Below are 19,650 nucleotides of genomic sequence, written 5' to 3'. Positions count from 1 at the left end.
TAGGTGAATTACAGGCAACAGAGAAGAAGGTGTGAATTCTGTGAAATAATGGCTCTCATCAGCCTTCACTAACAGGTGAGAAACTGTTGGACAAAAATTTACTAAACATTTGCAGGCTGTCAATCTGTGCATAGCTAAAATGTGACACTGTTGCCTTCCTGTAGGATACAAGAGGTGGATGACACAGACTGTGAGGAATTCCATCCTCTCCCCAAACCTAAACTTGAATCTAATCAAACTCTAGATCTCATTGCCTTTTTAGAGAAAATTAAAGGTTAAGCAGGGTTTCTTAATGTGTGTACTAACATTTTGTACCAGGAAGTTTTTTGTTGGGGGCCATTCTGTGTGCTGTAGGATATTCAGCAGCATCCTAGACCCAGCTTGACCAGACACCAGTAGCACTACTGCAGTCATGACCAACAGAAATGTCCATTGTCAAATGCCCCTGGTGGCAAGATCCACCCTCTGTTAAGTACCTTTGTGTTAGAGACACAGGTTAAATAACACAATATGGATACAGTCAGCCAGCTCCTGAAGGTGGGAAATCCTGCAGGACAAGTGATACACTTTCATCCACAAACAAATGTCATGAGAGAAAAAAGGGTGAGGGCAAGGCTATTATATAACTCAACCCACCCAATATAGTGTGCTGGACTTCTTTGGATCCCAGTTTGAACAAGCTGTACAAATACATTTTTGAGACAATTGGGGAAAACTGAATATAAGATAGGATATTAAGATAGTATTGTTAATTTTGTTTGGTATGAGAAGATACTCTGCTTTTGTATATGTATATACGTTACATCTTCATCTAATAAACATGCTAAAGTATTTTTTATTAAAATATTTTTCTGCCCTTTGATTTAAAATATTCAAGCCAAAAAATGCAGGAATAAGTAGATAAAACAAGATAAATTGGAGAAAGTCATATAGTGTTGAAGGTAAGTGATAAGTAGTCATCATCATCATCATGAGTTCATTCCCCTCTTCTCTGTACTTTTGTGTGTATATTACATTTTCTATAACAAAAGTCTAACAATAAAAGACAAAAGGATGGGAAGAGGTCTTTCACTTCTAGTAATGGTAGGTTAGGAAATTCAAAACAACCCCCCCACTTAGGACAACAAAAATCCTAAAAGAAAGTGTTTAAATTTTAGGGGATTAAGATAGCAGCAGAGAGGAGAGACAGAGGCCTCCTCCTAAAACCAAATATTATGAAAATATAATTAATACAACTAATCCTGAAAGAACAACAGGAAAGAGGGCTGCGCCAGACTGCATAACTGGAAGAAAGAATACACTTCATGGAAAATGGTAACATACCAAAGCTGTGATCTGGCGGGACCCAAGCCTTTCCTCCATACCAGCTCACTGGTGGGAGGAAGAGAAATGGAGCAGGGAGGGAGTGGAGGCCTGGGACAGCTGCACACCTAGCCCTGGAGATCTGCTCTGGAAACATGAACCTACATTGCATGGTGCACTGGTGATTAGTGGGGATGGAAAGCTAAGACAGGCAGAGTACCTGGAGAGACTGAGATCCCAGCCATTTGTGGAAAACAGATCCATATCCAGCTGCTCTGGGACAAAAGAAAGGTGGGCAGTGTGAAAGACTTTCTAACAGCGAGGGCTGCTAAAGGGGCAAGGATTGCACAGAGCTTACTGCTCAGGAGAAAGACAGGTAGACATAATTGTCCAGGTGCACTCTACCCAGCAGGTTGGGAATTTTCAGGACATTCAGGCGCTCTATTCCAATGGCTGGCTACACAGCTCCAAGGCCCCCCACTGTGATATGCAGCCTGCTGTGCCTTCTTCCTGGCCAGCCTGCACCTGGCTCCCAAAGTGGCAGCCCCTGCCCTGACATCAGGCCAGCCAGAGAGAAGAATCCCTATGTCAGCTACAAACGCAAAGCATAGAGGCTTACACCTGTGTGTTTGGCCCAAGGGTTTTGGCAGTGGAGCAGCCAGGAAGTAGGAAACAGATTTTCCTCCCACCAGGCACCAACACCGTTCCTCTGCAAACCCTGACATTGCTCCAGGGACTGAGCAGCTCCAGAGTAGAGCCGGGCACTAGAGGGCACCACATACAAATATGAAATGTCAGAGGAACCTGGTTGAAACCAAAATCCCACAAACACCAGAAAAAGGGTCAAGTGAAATTGAAATCTTCCTGAAAGAGGTTTCAAAATAAAAATCATAAACATGCCCAAGGAGGTACAGAAAAATAGTCAATAACTCAGGAACGAATTCAGGATGGAGATGACAGAATACAATGCAGGGATTTAAAAGCAGATTAGGTATGGTGGAGGAAACGATAAAAGAAATAGAAATTAGAGAAACGGCATACAAAGAAGTTGAGGCATAGAGAGAAAAAAGATCACATACAAAGGCAAACCCATCAGGCTATCATCAGGCATCTCAGAAGAAACCTTACAGGCCAGAAGGGTAGTAGCCTTATATTTAATGCATATATTTGATATGATATATTTAATGCAGTGAAGCAGAAAGGCCTGGAACCAAGAATATCCAGCAAGATTATCATTTAAATCTGAAGGCGGGATTAAACAATTTCCGGGTAAGCAAAAGCTGAGAGAATTTACTTCCCACAAACTATCTCTACAGTGTATTTTGGAGGGACTGCTAAAAATTTAAGTGTTCCTAAGGCTAAAGAGCTGTCACCAGAGGTAATGAAACCACAGTAAAGAAAATAGAAGAATTAATTAGTAACCAAATGCAAAATTAAATGACCTACCCCCAAAGTTAGTCAAGGACAAAGAGTACAGAACATGATACCTAATATATAAAGAATGGAGGAGGAAGAAAAAGGCAAAAAAAAAAAGAAACCTTTAGGTTGTGTGCAATTGTATACCAAGTTAAATTAGACTTTTAGATAGTAAGGAAGTTACCCTTGAACATTTGGTGACAAAGAATCTAAAGCCTACAATGGCAATAAGTACATACCTATCAATAATCACCCTAAATGTAAATGGTCGGAATGCACCAATCAAAAGACATAGAGTCAGTAAACATATAAAAAAACAAGACCTGTCAAAATGCTGCCTGTAAGGGACTCACTTCAAACCCAAACACATACTCCGACTGAAAGTGAAGGGATGGAAAAAGAGATTTCGTGCAAATCATAGGGAGAAAAAAGCAGGAGTTGCAGTACTTGTATCAGACAAAGTAGACTTGAAAACAAATCACAAGAGACGAAGAAGGACATTACATAAAGATAAAGGGGTCAGTCCAACAAGAGGATATAACCGTTATAAATATTTATGCGCCCAACACAGGAGCACATATGTATGTAAAACAAATACTAACAGAATTAAAAGGGGGAAATAGAATGCCATGCATTCATTCTGGGAGACTTCCACACTCCACTCACTCCAAAGGACAGATCAACCAGATAGAAAATAAGTAAGGAGACAGAGGTATTGAACAACACATTAGAACAGATGTACCTAACAGACATCTACAGAAATCTACACCCAAAAGCAACAGAATACACATTCTTCTCAAGAGCACATGGAACATTTTCAAGAACAGATCATATACTAGGCCACAAAAAAGAGCCTCAGTAAATTCAAAAGGGTTGAAATTGTACCAACCAGCTTCTCAGATCACAAAGGTATGAAACTATAAATAAATTATGCAAAGGAAATGAAAAATCCAAAAACATGGAGGCTTTACAACATGCTCCTAAATAACGAATGGATCAATGACCAAATAAAAACAGAGATCAAGCAATATAAGGAGACAAATGATAATACTTCAACACCGCAAAATCTTGGTGCAGCCAAAGCTGTGCTAAGAGGAAACTATATTGCAATACACATTTACGTCAGGAAAGAAGAACAATCCCATATGAACAGTCAAAACACAATTAACTAAACTGGAAAAAGAACACATGTGGCCCACAGTCAGTAGAAGGAGGGACATAATAAAGATTAAACCATAAATAAATAAAATTGAGAAGAGTAAAATAATACAAAGAATCAATGAAAGCAGGAGCTGATTGTTCAAGAAAATAAACAAAATAGATAAACCCATAGCCAGACTTCTCAAGAAAAAGAGTCTACCCACATAAACAGAATCAGAAATGAGAAAGGAAAAATCACTACAGACACCACAGAAATATAAACAATTATTAGACAACACTATTAAAAAGTATATTGTAACAGGATAATCTAGAAGAAATGGACAACTTTCTAGAAAAATGCAACCTTCCAAGGCTGACACAGAAAGAAAGAGAAAATCTGAACAGACCAATTACCAGTAACGCAATTGAACTGGTAATCAAAAACCTACCTAAGAACAAAACGCCTTGACCAGATGGCTACACTGCTGAATTTTATCAAACATTTAGTAAAGACCTAATACCCATCCTCCTTAAAATTTTCCAAAAAGTAGTAGAGGAGGGACTACTTCCAAACTGATTTGATGATGCCAGCCTCACTCTAATACCAAAACCAGGTGAAGACACCACAAAAAAGAAAAGTGACAGACAAATATCCCTGATGAACAGAGATGCAAAAATACTCAACAAAATATTAGCAAAGCAAATTCAAAAATACGTCAAAAACATTATCCATCATGATCAAGTAGGATTTATTCCAGGGATGCAAGGATGGTCCAACATTCGAAAATCCATCAATATCATCCACCACATCAACAAAAGGACAAAAACCACATGATCATCTTCACAAATGCTGAAAAAGCATTGGACAAAATTCAACATTCTTTCATGATAAAAACTCTCTCAACAAAATGGATAAAGAGGGCAAATACCTCAACATAATAAAGGCCATATATATGACAAACCCACAGCCAATGTCATACTTAACAGTGAGAAGCTGAAAGCTTTTTCCCTAAGGTTGGGAACAAGACAGGGATGTGCACTCTCCCCACTTTTATTCAACATAGTTGTGGAGGACCTTTTTACAGCAATCAAACAACACAAAGAAATAAAAGGCATCCAGATTGGCAAGGAAGAAGTTAAGCTGTCCCTGTTGGCAGATGACATGATATTGTACATAAAAATTCCTAAAAGAATTCACTCCAGAAATTACTATAACTAATGTCTGAACTTGACAAAGTTGCAGGATACACAGAAATCTGTTGCATTCCTATACACTAACAATGAACTAGTAGAAAGAGAAATCAGGAAAACAATTCCATTCACAGTTGCATCAAAAATACTAAAATACCTAAGAATAAACCTTACTAAGGAAGTGAAAGACCTGTACACTGAAAACTACAAGACACTCATGGGAGAAATTAAAGATATCAATAAATGGAAATATATCCTGTATTCATGGATAGGAAAAATTAATATTGTCAAAATGTCCATCCTGCCTAAAGCAATCTACAGATTCAGTGCAATGCCTATCAAAATACCAACAGCATTCTTCAGTGAAATAGAGCAAATAGTTCTAAAATTCATATGGAACTGAGAAAGGCCCCAAATAGCCAAAACCCTGAGAAGGAAGAATAAAGCTGGGGGGATTATGCTCTCCAACTTCAAGCTCTACTACAAAGCCACAGTAATCAAGATAATTTGGTACTGGCAAAGGAACAGACCCATAGACCAATGGAACAGAATAGAGAGGCCAGATGTAAATGCAAGCATATATGGTCAATTAACATACAATAAAGGAGCCATGGATATACAATGTCAAAATGACAGCCTCTTCAACAGCTGGTGGCAAAACTGGATACCTATATAAGAGAATGAAACTGGATCATTGTCTAACCCCATACACAAAAGTAAACTCAAAATGAATCAAAGACCTGAATATAAGTCATGAAAGCATAAAACTCTTAGAAAAAAGCATAGGCAAAAATCTCTTGTACATAAACATGAACAACTTCTTCACGAACATATCTCCCCAGGCAAGGGAAACAAAAGCAAAAATGAACAAGTGGGGACTACATCAAACTAAAAAACTTCTGTACAGCAAAGGACACCATCAGAACAAAAAGACATCCTACAGTGTGGGAGAATATACTCATAAATGACATATTTGATAAGGGGTTGACATCCAAATCATATAAAGAGCTCATGCACCTCAACAAACAAAAAGCAAATAAGCCAATTAAAACATGGGCAGAGGAGCTGAACAGACACCTCTCCAAAGAAGAAATTCAGATGGCAAACAAGCACATGAAAAGATGCTCCACATCGCTAGTTATCAGAGAAATACAAATTAAAACCACAGTGAGATACCACCTCACACCAGTTATGATGGCCAACATCCAAAAGACAACAGCAAATGTTGGTGAGAATGTGGAGAAAGGGGAACCCTCCTACACTGGTGGTGTAAATTAGTTCAACCATTGTGGAAACCAGTATGGAGGTTCCTCAAAAAACTAAAAATAGAAATACTATTTGACCCAGGAATTCCACTCCTAGGAATTTGCTCTAAGAACGCAGCAGCCCAGTTTGTAAAAGACATATACCTCCCTAGGTTTATCGCAGCACTATTTACAATAGCCAAGAAATGGAAGCAACCTAAGTGTCAATCAGTATATGAATGGATAAAGAAGAGGTGGTACATATACACAATGGAATACTATTCATCCATAAGAAGAAAACACATCCTACATTTGCAACAACATGGATGGAGCTAGAGGGTATTATGCTCAGTGAAATAAGCCAGGCAGAGAAAGACAGGTATCAAATGATTTCACTCATCTGTGGAGTGTAAGAGCAAAGGAAAAACTGAAGGACCAAAACAGCAGCAGATTCAGAGACCCAAGAATGGACTAACAGTTACCAAAGGGAAAGGGACTTGGGGAGGTTGGGTGGGAGGGGAGGGATGGGGGGAGAAAGGGACATTATGATTAGCACACATAATGTAGTTGTGGGGGTACACGGGGAGGGCAGTATAACAGAGAAGACAAGTAGTGACTCTATAGCATCTTTTTTATATTTTTTATTAAGGTATGATTGATGTACACTCTTATGAAGGTTTCACATGAAAAAACAATGTGGTTACTTCATTTACCCATATTATCAAGTCCCCACCCATACCCCAATGCATCACTGTCCATCAGTGCAGCAAGATAACACAGATTCACTGTGTGCCTTCTCTGTGATACAATGTTCTCCCTGTGATCCCCCACACCATGTGTCCTAAGCATAATACCCGTCAGTCCCCTTCTCCCTCCCTCGCCACCCACCCTCCTACCCCCCTCCCCTTTGGTAAAGACTAGTTCATTCTTGGAGTCTCTGAGTCTGCTGCCATTTTGTTCCTTCAGTTTTGCTTCATTGTTATACTCCACAAATGAGGGAAATCATTTGGCATTTGTCTTTCTCTGCCTGGCTTATTTTGCTGAGCATAATGTCCTCCAGCTCCATCCATGTTGTTGCAAATGGTAGGATTTGTTTCTTTCTTATGGCCGAATAGTATTCCATTGTGTATGTGTACAACATCTTTATCCATTTATCTACTGATGAACACTTAGGTTGCTTCCATACCTTGGCTATTGTAAAAAGTGCTTCAGTAAACAAAGGGGTACATATGTCTTTTTGAATCTAGGAAGTTGTGTTCTTTGGGTAAATTCCAAGGAGTGGGATTCCTGGGTCAAATGGTATTTCCATTTTTAGTTCTTTGAGGAACCTCCATATTGCTTTCTACAATGGTTGAACTAGCTTACATTCCCACCAGCAGTGTAGGAGGGTTCCCCTTTCTCTGTATCCTAGCCAGCATTTGTTGTTCTTAGTCTTTTCGATGCTGGCCATCCTTACTGGTGTGAGGTGATATCTCATTGTGGTTTTAATTTGCATTTCCCTGATGATTAGTGATGTGGAGCATCTTTTCATGTGTCTGTTGGCCATCTGAATTTCTTCTATGGAGCACTGTCTCCTCATATCTTCTTCCCATTTGAAAATCAGGTTATTTGCTTTTTGGGTGTTGAGGCATGTGAGTTCTTTATATATTTTGGATGTTAACTCCTTGTTGGATATGTCATTTACAAATATATTCTCCCATACTGTAGGGTGCCTTTTTGTTCTGTTGATGGTGTCCTTTGCCATACAAAACTTTTTAGTTTGATGTAGTCCCATGAGTTCATTTTTGCTTTTATTTCCCTTTCTCGAGGAGATGTGTTCAGGAAGGAGATGCTCATGCTTATGTTCAGGAGATGTGTGCCTATGATGTCTTCTAAGAGTTTTATGGTTTCATAACTTACATTCAAGTCTTTAATCCATTTCTAGTTTACTTTTGTGTATGGGGTTAAACAATAATCCAGTTTCATTCTCTTGCATGTAGCTGTCCAGTTTTGCTATCACCAGCTGTTGAAGAGGCTGTCATTTCCCCATTGTATGTCCATGGCTCCTCTATCATATATTAATTGACCACATATGGTTGGTTTTATATCAGGGCTCTCTACTCTGTTCCATTGTTCTGTGGGTCTGTTCTTGTGCTAGTACCAAATTGTCTTGATTACTGTGGCTTTGTAGTAGAGCTTGAATTTGGGGAGCATAATTCCCCCTGCTTTATTTTTCCTTCTCAGGATTGCTTTGGCTATTCAATGTCTTTTGTGGTTCCATATGAATTTTATGACAGTTTTCTCTATTTCGTTGAAGAATGCTGTTGGTGTTTTGATAGGAATTACATTGAATCTATAGATTGCTTTAGGTTGGATGGCCATTTTGACAATATTAATTCTTCCTATCCATGAGCACGTGATGTGTTTCCATTTATTGGTATCTTTAATTGTCTCATGAGTGTCTTGTCGTTTTCAAAGTATACGTCTTTCACTTCCTTGGTTAGTTTTATTCCTGGGTATTTTATTCTTTTTGAAGCAATTGTAAGTGGAATTGTTTTCCTTATTTCTCTCTGCTAGGTCATTGTTAGTGTATAGGAATGCCACAGATTTCCGTGTAATAATTTTGTATTCTGCAGTTTGCTGAATTCAGATATTAGATCTAGTAGTTTTGTAGTGGATTCTTTAGGGTTTTCTATGTACAATATGTCATTTGCAAACAGGGACAGTTTAACTTCTTCCTTGCCAATCTGGATGCCTTTTATTTCTTTGTGTTGTCTGATTGCCATGGCAAGGACCTCCAGTACTATGTTGAATAGAAGTGGGGAGAGTGGGCATCCTTGTCTTGTTCCCAATCTTAAAGGAAAAGCTTTCAGCTTCTCTCTGTTAAGTATAATGTTGGCTGTGGGTTTGTCATATATGGCCTTTGTTATTTTGAGGTACTTGCCCTCTATACCCATTTTTTTGGAGGTTTTATCATGAATGGATGTTGAATTTTGTTAAATGCTTTTTCAGCATCATGCAGTTTTTGTCCTTTGTGTTGATGTGGATGATGTTTATGGATTTTCTTATGTTGTACCATCCTTGCATCCCTGGCATAAATCCTACTTGATCACGATGATCTTTTTTATGTATTTTTTAATTCGGTTTGGTAATATTTTGTTGAGTATTTTTGCGTCTGTGTTCATCAGGGATATTTGTCTTTCATCTTCTTTTTTTGTGTCACCTTTGCCTGGTTTTGGTATTAGAGTGATGCTGGCCTCATAGAATGAGTTTGGAAGTATTCCCTCTTCTTCTATTCCTCAGAAAACCTTAAGGAGAATGGCTATTAGGTCTTCACTAAGTGTTTTTTAAAATTCAGCAGTGAAACCATCTGGTCCAGGAGTTCTTGGGTAGGTTTTTGATCACCAGTTCAAATTCATTGCTGGTAATTGGACTGTTCAGAGTTTCTGTTTCTTCCTTGGTCAGTCTTGGAAGGTTCTATTTTTCTAGAAAGTTGTCCATTTCATTTCTTCTAGGTTATCCAGTTTGTTAGCATATCATTTTTCATAATATTCTCTAATAATTCTTTATATTTCTGTGGTGTCTGTAATGATTTTTCCTTTCTCATTTCTGATTCTGTTGATGTGAGTAAACTCTTTTTTCTTGATAAGTCTGGCTAGGGCTTTATCTATTTTGTTTATTTTCTCAAAGAACCAGCTCTTGCTTTCATTGATTCTTTTTATTTTATTCCTCTGAACTTTATTTATTTCTGGTTTAATCTTTATTATGTCCCTCCTTCTACTGACTTTGGGCCTCATTTCTTGTTCTTTTTCTAGTTTCATTAATTGTGAGTTTAGACTGCTTAATATGGCATTGTTCTTCTTTCTTGAGTCAGGCCTGGATTGCAATATACTTTCTTCTTACCACAGCCTTGGCTGTGTCCCACAGACTTTGCAGTGTTGAATTACTGTTTTCATTTGTCTCCATATATTGCTTGATCTCTTTCTATTTGGTCACTGATACATTCATTATTTAGGAGAATGTTGTGAAGTCTCTATGTGTTTGTGTTATTTTTCATTTTCTTTGTGTAATTTATTTCTACTTTCATACCTTTGTGGTCTGAAAAACTGGTTGGTACTATTTCCATAGTTTTAAATTTACTGAGGCTCTTTTTGTAGCCTATTATATCACCTATTCTTGAAAATGTTCCATATGCACTTGAGGAGAATGTGTATTCTGTTGCTTTTGGGTGTAGAGTTCTGTATATGTCTGTTAGGTCCATCTGTCCTATTGTGTTGTTCAGTGCCTCTGTCTCCTTACTTATCTTCTGTTTGATTGATCTGTCCTTCAGAGTGAGTGGACTGTTGAAGTCTCCTAGAATTAATGCATTGCATTCTATTTCCCCTTTTAATTCTTTTAGTCTTTGTTTCACATATGTATGTGCTCCTGTGTTGGGCACATAGATGTTTATAATGGTTATGTCTTTTTGTTGGATTGACCCCTTAATCATTATGTAATGTCCTTCTTTGTCTCTTGTGACTTTCTTTGTTTTGAAGTCTATTTTGTCTGATACAAGTACTGCAGATCCTGCTTTTTTCTCTCTGTTAGTTGCATGAAATATCTTTTCCATTCCTTTATTTCAGTCTGTGTATGTCTTTGGGTTTAAAGTGAGTCTCTTACAAGCAGTATATAGATGGGTCTTGTTTTTTTATCCATTCAATAACTATGTCTTTTGATTGGTGCTTTCAGTCCATTTACATTTAGGGTGATTATCAATAGGTATGTACTTATTGCCATTGCAGGCTTTAGATTTGTGGTTACCAAAGGTTCAACGTTAACTTCCTTACTATCTAAGATTCTAACTTAACTCACTTAATATGGTGTTACAAACACAATCTAAAGGTTCTTTTCTTTTTCTCCTGTTTCTTCCTCCTCCATTCTTTATATATTATATATCATATTCTGTACTGTTTGTCTATCCCTTGTGTGACTTTGGGGATAGTTAATTTCTTTTTGCATTTGAGATTTTATTACCTCTCGTGACAGCTGTTAAACGTTAGGAACACTTCCATCTATAGCAGTCCCTCCAAAATACACTGTAGAGCTGGTTTGTGGAATGTAAATTCTCTCAGCTTTTGCTTATCTGGAAATTGTTTAATCCATCCTTCAAATTTAAATTATAATCTTGCCAGATAAAGTTATCTTGGTTCAGGGCCCTTCTGCTTCATTGCATTAAATACATCATGCCACTCCCTTCTGGCCTGTAAGGTTTCTGCTGAGAAGTCTTAATGTTAGCCTGATAGGCTTTCTTTTGTATGTGATCTTATTTCTCTCTCTGGCTGCTTTTAATAGTCTGTCCTTCTCCTTGATCTTTGCCAATTTTATTACTATATGTCTTGGTGTTGTCTTCCTTGGGTCCCTTGTGTTGGGAGATCTGTGGATCTCCATGGCCTGAGAGACTATGTCCTTCCCCAGATTGGGGAAGTTTTCAGCAATTACCTCCTCAACGACACTTTCTATCCCTTTCTCGCTCTTTTTCTTCTTCTGGTATCCCTATAATGCAATATTGGTTCATTTGGATCGGTCACACAGTTCTCTTAATATTCTTTCATTCTTAGAGATCCTTTTTTCTCTTTGTGCCTCAGTTTCTTTGTATTCCTCTTCTCTAGTGTCTGTTTCATTTATCATCTCCACTGTATCCAGCCTGCTTTTAATACCCTCCATTGTGCTCTTCAGCAATTACATCTCCAACCAGAATTCATTCCTGAGTTCTTGGATATCTTTCCGTACCTTCACTGGCATGTTGATGATTTTTATTTTGAACTCCTTTTCAGGAAGAGTTGTAAGGTCCATGTCATTTTAATGTTTCTCCAGAGTTATATTAATTTTACTTTGGATCATGTTCCTTTGGCATTTCATATTTGTATATGATGCCCTCTAGTGTCCTGAAGCTCTACTTTCTGGAGCTGCTCAGCCCCTGAAGCAATGTCAGGGGTCACGGGGGAGCAGTATTGGTGCCTGGGGGAAGGAAAGAACTGTTTCCTGCTTCCCGGGGCTATGCCTGTCTCCACTGCCTGACCCAGTGGGCCAAGTACACAGGTATAAGCCTTTGTCCCAGAACAGCCAGATATGGATCCCCACTTTCCACAAGCTGCTGGAATTGTAGTCTTTCTAGGAATTCTGCCTGTATTAGCTTTCCAACCTGGTAAACACTTGAGTATCATGAAAGCATCATGAAATGTAGGTTTGTGCTCCCAGAGCAGATCTCTGGAGGTAGGTATTCAAAATTCCCAGGCCTTCCACTCCCTCCCTGCTCCTTTTCTCTTCCTCCTGTCGGTGAGCTGGGGTGGGGGAGGGGCTTGGGTCCTGCCGGACCACAGCTTTGGTACGTTACCCTTTTCCATGAGGTCTGCTCTTTTCTCCAGGTGTATGCAGTCTGGTGCAGTCCTCTTCCCTGTTGCTCTCTCAGGATTGGTTGCACCAACTATATTTTCAAATTGTATGCAGTTTTAGGATGAAACCTGTCTCACCTCTCACACCGCCATCTGTAATCCTCCTGTAGCATCTTACTACGCTGATGGATAGTGACTGTGGTGGGGTAGGTGGTGGGGACTAGATAATGGGGGGAGTCTAGTAATCATAATTGTACATTAATGATACCAAAATAAAGAATTTTGAAAAATGGCTTTGAAAGGCCTAGAGCTAGAGACTTGCAGCTAATTCTTGTTAGATGATGTCACCCAGAGGGAATCAGTTTCTCAGAGTTCTAAATAGAGAGGCATATCTGGAGTTCATTAAAACAGGCCGATACTCTCGTTTTCCACTGACAGAAAACTAATGCGCAGGTACAGCAGAAGGCTTAGCAAAGATACAGGCACTGGTAAATTGAAACCACCATACCTGGGAGGTGAGTATAACTCTTTTATTTACATTCTGGGACGTTTTTATTTGATACTTCTATTGATGAGGCCACCCTGTACAAATAGGACCTGTTTTCATGGGAACTTTTCTGGGACAGGGGAGAAGATGAACTAATCTAAGAGGCTACCCAGGTCACTTTTAGCACATGTCCTCAGTGAATATAATAATGACTGTAAACAGATACTGCCCACTGGGTAGTAGTCTCAGTTTTCACAGTAGTGTGGGGTTGCAGTTCAAAACTGTGTATTCTTATGTTAAGTGAAGAAAATGTTAAGAATAATGCAGGTCCTGTTTCTTCTTGGAAGAAAATTACAAATATGGACAGGCGGAACTTAAACCAAATCATAAGGTGTTCCTTTGGAATTAAGGTCAATTTGAACTCATGGGGAAAAGTATACTTTTGTATAAGTTAAGTGTTTATTTCATTTATTTACTTTAGTAAATGTAAAGTGAGGGTGCCTTTATTTACCTAATTTTTTACACTGTACATACCTAATTAAGAGAGACCCAGCAGGATGGAAAAGCTGGTTCAAAGAGAATTTTTGAGAGATTAAATATTATAGGCACTGTCTAAGGAATGTTAAAGTAGATTTCTGGATTATAAACAAAACTGACTCAAGTCATACAAGGTGAGAACACTAACCTTTGAGATTGGGGTTTTGTTTTTTAGGATTTTTTTTCTTTTTTTTTCCTGAAAGAAAGATACATGCATAGATACATAACTACATATGTAGAATCATATATACATACATACATGAAAGATACATATGTAAATATATAGATGATAGATGTAGGTACATAAGTAGGTAGAGACAGGTGGGAAACAGAGACAAAGGACAGATCGCAGAGATCGAGGGAGGAAAGGAGAGAACAGCAAGCCAGGCAGTGTCAGCATCAGACCCAGAGCCCTTCGGGATCTGGACTCGAGCCTGCTTGCCATCCGCGTTGCCAGTTTTCGTAGTTTATGCTGAGAAGTATCAAAGGCCTTTTGAAGTAGCGATTTCCTTCGCCACAGCTCCATGGGGGTTCTCTTGCTTCGAAGTAACTACTGGATCTTGCCGCGTGGTGGAGCCAGCGCAACACCAAAGAGGCCTCGGAGGGGCCTACCCTTCCCAGCCCGCTGCTTTGTCTGGGGGTGAAGACTTAACAACAGGCTTATATCTGGAAATGGTGATCTTTAAAACTCTTGACACTCAGAAATGACCCGACCCCATGAAAGGGTGGAAAGGACCATTTCTGTCCAGGGAGAGCTTTTTTGGTGCGGAAAGAGTAGGTAGGCTATGCCATTGTGCGGGCGGGCAGGGAGAAACCCGGAAGAAACTGCCCAGACGCCTGACACACACCTCCTTTGCCTTTCAGTGACTCCCTCTGCCCTCACAGGCCCTGCAGGATCGGACCCACACGTCCCAGCCCTCCCACCCTTCCCACCTTCCCCTCCACCACTGTTACCAGACCCCCCAAAGGCCAAGTTCTTGAGTTTCAATGTTCTAGAAATAAGCACTGAATGTGAAAGCAAACGGGTATAGTTCATCAGAGGCAGCCTGCGTACAAGGGAGTGTGGAAAAGAATGTGACCTCCTGCCCACGGCTGTGTGTGGGGCTCATAAAGGCAGTTTCAGAGGCTGGGAGGAATGGTCCTGATGAATTATTTCATGGTGTTACCTCTGCCATTTGCTTTTTGGGGGCACCACTCCACAGTCAGCAGATGTTGGTCCACTGACTTTCCAAAATATGGTCGGGGCCTCCTTTTTGATGTTTCTATAGGATAAACTTTACACAAAAGAATTTTTTAAGTTTTTCTTTCCTCAAGGTAATGATTTCAGTGAAAACAGACTTGTTTACTAATTCTTGGGAGTGTTTGTTCTGGCTTAAGTTAAATTGTTAGTCATATGGCCAGTTAATGGAAATACTTTGTTTTTAAGGACATTTTAGGAATTTTACCTTTTAATTAAGCCCCAGAATGGGGGTTTAGCTTAAAATAGAGTCCCTCCTGCTCTTCTGGGCCCTGTTTTACCACCACTACCTCCATCCCATCCCCAGCCCCACACACAAGAGGCCCTGGGGCTGTCCCTTGGCCCAGGGTTTACCCCTGGTTTGCCTCTGTCACTGATGCCCTAATGCCCCAGGGGTGAAGGGTGCTGAGGTTGGCAGGGTGCTCATGGCCAGTCTTAGAAGATACCCTGATGATTTCCAGGACTTCCTGCCTCCCCATGCAGCACACCTGAGGGGTGGGCACCCAGCCACAGAGGGGGAGAGGGAGGCAGGGAAATGGGCCTTGTCCAGGTGCATTCTCACCTCTCCCCTGGCAGGGTGGGGGGAAGAATCTGGGGCAAGAATCTGCAGGTTCTTTTGTAAAAAGGGTTGGTGCACATCTAAACACAGCCATCTGCAGCAATCCTGGTAGGTATTAAATCTAGGCCCCTCAAAGCCGTCTATTCAGGAGCTTCTGCAGCAGGACACAGGACCCTCAATACCACTGATGCAAACATTGAAGATACCAACCAGCTTTACCCAGTGAAGTTTTGCATCAGATCCTCCAGGCAGTGGACCCTTACCAGGGACCCAGCAGCTGGGCTGCAAGGTGAATGAGGACCCAGTGCATGTCAGGAACTCACAGGCAGGCGGAACCAGACACACACACACTGAGCACTTTGTGAGCACTTTGTGAAAAGCCCTGTAACAGGTCATATAAAAGGGGCTAAGGTACTAGCTCTAATGATTGATCACCATGCTTTTTAGTTTTTATTCAAATCGACATCACCATAATTCATGGTAGACAGCACTTGTGCATTACTTGTGTTTTGATCAGTCAGTGCCTGGACTGCTGGGCTGGAAAGAAATCCCAGAGAGGCGCCACCTTCTAAGTAAAAGTAGAAAGGTGAGGTGCTAGAGTCCAGCTCCAGCAGGGGGTGCAGGTATGAAGCCCAAAAGTATGAAACGGAGTCAGTGCATGGAGAGACAGGACACAGAGTCAGATAGAGGTGGTCTCTTGACAAAGTGCCGATGACAGCTTTATACCGTTTTGCACAAGGATATGATTATTTTTTATTCTGTTGATTAATTGGTGTAGGCAGTTGATTAATAGGTATAGGCAAGCTTTTTACTTTCTTTTTCTTCCTAATCTATTCATGGTTGGTCAAGTGTTAGGTGATTTTTTTCTGTTTCTTGACCGAAACTTTTCCTAGCAACATGTACTCTATTGTGTTTTACATTTCTGTGCAACACAATTTCTAGATAGTGCATGTGACCGCAGAAACATGCAGCATGTAGCAGTGACTATGGAGTCTATCAGCTCAGGGTGAAATACAGGTCACTCGCTACTACAGTTAGCTAGGCAGGTATCATCTATATTTCTAATGCAATGGGTATATTTTATCCCCTCATAATATTTATTCTATTGTAGGTAGATGCAAGATAAAGATAGCATGATTTAGAACTGTAAGAAGGCAAGTGTAGATGATCAGATGTGCCTATAGATTAGATATTAATCCAAGCCAGACAAGGGCAACAAAACATCCATGGGTGTAGACAATTTCTCTCAAAACTGAGGGTTGAGGTTCTAAGCCTCACCTCTGTTAGCCCCCGTTTTCTCACCTGATGGCCCCCCTGCAACTGTGCCTGTCTTAGGTTGTTCCTCCCTTGAGGAATCTTATCCGTCTCTGGCTAACCAGCCATCTTCCGGGGCCATACAGGGAGATGTAAAGCTGGTAAGTGAGAGAGAAGTAATATTCTTTGAAAATGTTAGCTTTTCACTTCCTTGCAGATTTATGTTCCATGGCTTCTATGCCCAGCACTTGTCTTGAGGTATCTTTACCACTTTGAAGAATTATTATACTTGGTAATTTCACATATGAGGCACAAATTCTAGTAAAGGGCTGTAATTAGGAAGGAAGAAGAAAAACTATAGAAGTAGCAGAGGAAAGAAAACATGAGAAGATTGATTAAGTGTCAGGGTTATTCCTTTCAGTATTCTCCTATAACTTGATTTCTCTATCCTATAAAACTCTTCATTACTAATCTCACTAGCATTGCAAACAAGGGGGGCATTCCTACTTAGGTGGAGATGGGGTAGTCAATGTTTGACTAACTGACTCTAGGTTTTGATATTCTATGCCAAGATCGCCATCTGGCTCCTGCGTGTTCTATTCTTCAGGAGCACTGTCCTGAAAAGCTTCTGGGGAGTTTATGTTCTCCTCTTTTCTGTACTGCTTATCAAAGGTTAGCTTAGTCTTTGGCAAAAATGCAAGCAAAAGCAAAGCCAGTAGTATAATGGAGAATAACAAAATCAAGGTGGGTAATAGGGGGAGCCAGCTGCGAAGGCCCCTGCTTTGTGGGGGGGTCTTCCTCCAGCCTGAGCTTTCAACCCTGTCAGAGCAGCCCATCCCAAAGCAGAACCCAGGGGTGGCAGTCCTGAGCACAAGGCCCCAGAGCACCTGGCCTCCCCAGGTGGCTGATCCCTGCTGTGCAGTGGGTAGAGGGGTGAGGTGGCCTGTCCTCCTCCTTCTTTCCATTAAACGCTGAAAAATCTCCACTCTGAGTCAGACACTGTGTGACAGTGTCGCTAAGAAGTGACTCACACTTAGACTCAGTTCTGAAGACCTTTGTAACATGCCCTTATTTGGGCTCATGCAGGTCTTCATGCTCTGGGAGCCTCTCAGCAGAGCCTCTCTCCAGCAGGAAGAGCCTTGTGCCAACCCTTAGAGGGTGACAGCCTGGGCCAGCCCATCCTCGCTCGGTTCTGACACAAAGGAATGTCTTTCTGGGCTTTAAATCTGGTGCAGATTTAAAGGGAGAATGACCGGGGCACCACTGAGGTTCCTCTAGCTCTGCCTGGAAGCCCAGATTCATATTTTAAAAAATAAATATCTCAAAGGCTATAGAGAAGCCTCCTCTGTGTATACACATATTAAGAAAGAAAAGGAAACAAACAGACCACATCCCAGAGGAGGAAGAGGCCCAGTCAGTGGAAAGAGCCTGGTGATTCCGGCCAAGCACTGGCTGTGTTCACCAGTGGGCCCTGTGCCTGGAGGCTCAGTAGATGTCAGGCCAGGCTGGTTTTGAGGCAGGAAAGGGCCCAAAAAGAGCAGCCCAGGAGCTGGAAGGAGGTGTCCAAGAGCAGAGGGCAGAAAGGTTCTCAAGGAGGGAAGGGGTAACCCACCCAAGGCAGTGCAGGTGAGAGCTGAGATTTCGGGGCTGTGGCTTTGCCATCTGCAGTGCCGATGAGCAAGGGTCAGAGCACTCATTTCCTGTGTGTTTGCTCCAGCCTCAGTGCCCCATGGCCAGGGCCGTGGTCCCCAAATGCAGCCTTGAGTTTAAACTCCACAGTACTAACACTGCCAGGTGGCACTGAGCAAGTCATTCAAACCCATGTGCCTCAGCTTCCTCATCTGTAAATGTGGGAGGGACAGCAAGGCCTACCTCATTGGGTTATAGTGAGGGTTTACCCAAAGGAACCAGAAACATTAGCTTGAAAAGTTGTCTACACCCCCGTGTTCAGTGCAGCGTTATTTATAATAGCCAAAACATGGAAACAACCTATAAGTCCATCTACGGATGAATGGATAAAGGTACAGTACATATACACAATGGAATATTATTCAGCCATAAAAAAGAAAATCTTGACATTTGTGTGCAACAGCATGGATGAATGTGGAAGGCAATGTGTTAAGTGAAATAAGTCAAAGACATACTGTGTAATTTCTCTTACATGTAGAATATTTTTAAAAAATCAAGCTTATCCATACAGAGAATGGATTGGTGGTTACCAGAGCAGTGGGGGGCAAAATGGGTGAAAGGGGTCAAAAGGTACAAATTTCCAGTTATTATTAAATAAATAAGTCCTGGGATGTGATGTATAGCATAGTGACTATAGTTAATAATACCGTATTGCATATTTGAAAGTTAAGAGGGTAAATCTTAAAAGTTCTCATCACAAGAAAAAAAACCTGTATATTTGGTGACCAGTGTTAACTAGACTTACTGTGGTGATGATTTAGCAATTTACACAAATATTGAATCATTATATTGTACACCTGAAACTAAAATAATGTATATCAATTATACCTCAATAAAAAAAAGAAGAAAAATAACTCGTAAATATGTGCAGAACATTCAAGATGAAGACAGGCTCTCCCCAGGCTGCTCCAGCCAATGACAACACTGCACAGGTGCTGGGCTGGCCGGCTCTGCCCACTGTGGCCTTGGACTGGCCCAGCCTACTTTGCCTGGGGGTCCTTGTGGGTTGGCTGAGACTCTCTTGGGTGGGCTGAGGCCCCTCTTGCCCCATCATCTGCCATCTCTTTTCACAGGTGCCAGACTTGCTCTGTGGTCTAAGGTACCCTGCCCCCTCTGTTCCCTCCCCTTTTGCACACAGGCATTACCCCCAATAAACCTCTGCACATCTAATTTTTTTGGCATTTGCTTCCTGGGGGACCCAAATGGACAGGCCAGGTCAAACATAATCCTTTGCTACAGGCTTG

The 19,650-nt window shown here is 40.9% G+C and overlaps 1 protein-coding gene across 3 annotated transcripts in view; it reads left to right on the top strand.

The window, feature by feature from the left end:
* The window catches only part of LOC108401104 (poly [ADP-ribose] polymerase 1-like), a 55,473-nt gene that overhangs the window by 21,211 nt on the left and 14,612 nt on the right, over positions 1 to 19,650 (top strand). The window contains exons 2-4 of one of the 3 annotated variants that reach the window (XR_012122751.1): positions 4 to 75; positions 13,082 to 13,158; positions 14,532 to 19,650. The exon at positions 14,532 to 19,650 is cut by the window's right edge and continues 14,612 nt beyond it. Coding sequence is in view for 2 of the 3 variants with exons in the window: in XM_073216681.1 (XP_073072782.1) it covers positions 4 to 72 (69 nt within the window). In the remaining variant the exon portion in view is untranslated. Of the gene's footprint in view, positions 1 to 3 lie in introns of all 3 variants that reach the window. The other 2 variants (XM_073216681.1, XM_073216680.1) reach the window with 2 other exon arrangements.

This window comes from Manis javanica, chromosome 11 (assembly GCF_040802235.1).
Source record: "Manis javanica isolate MJ-LG chromosome 11, MJ_LKY, whole genome shotgun sequence".
Taxonomy (NCBI): Eukaryota; Metazoa; Chordata; class Mammalia; order Pholidota; family Manidae; genus Manis; species Manis javanica.
This window is presented reverse-complemented; position numbering and strand designations above follow the sequence as displayed.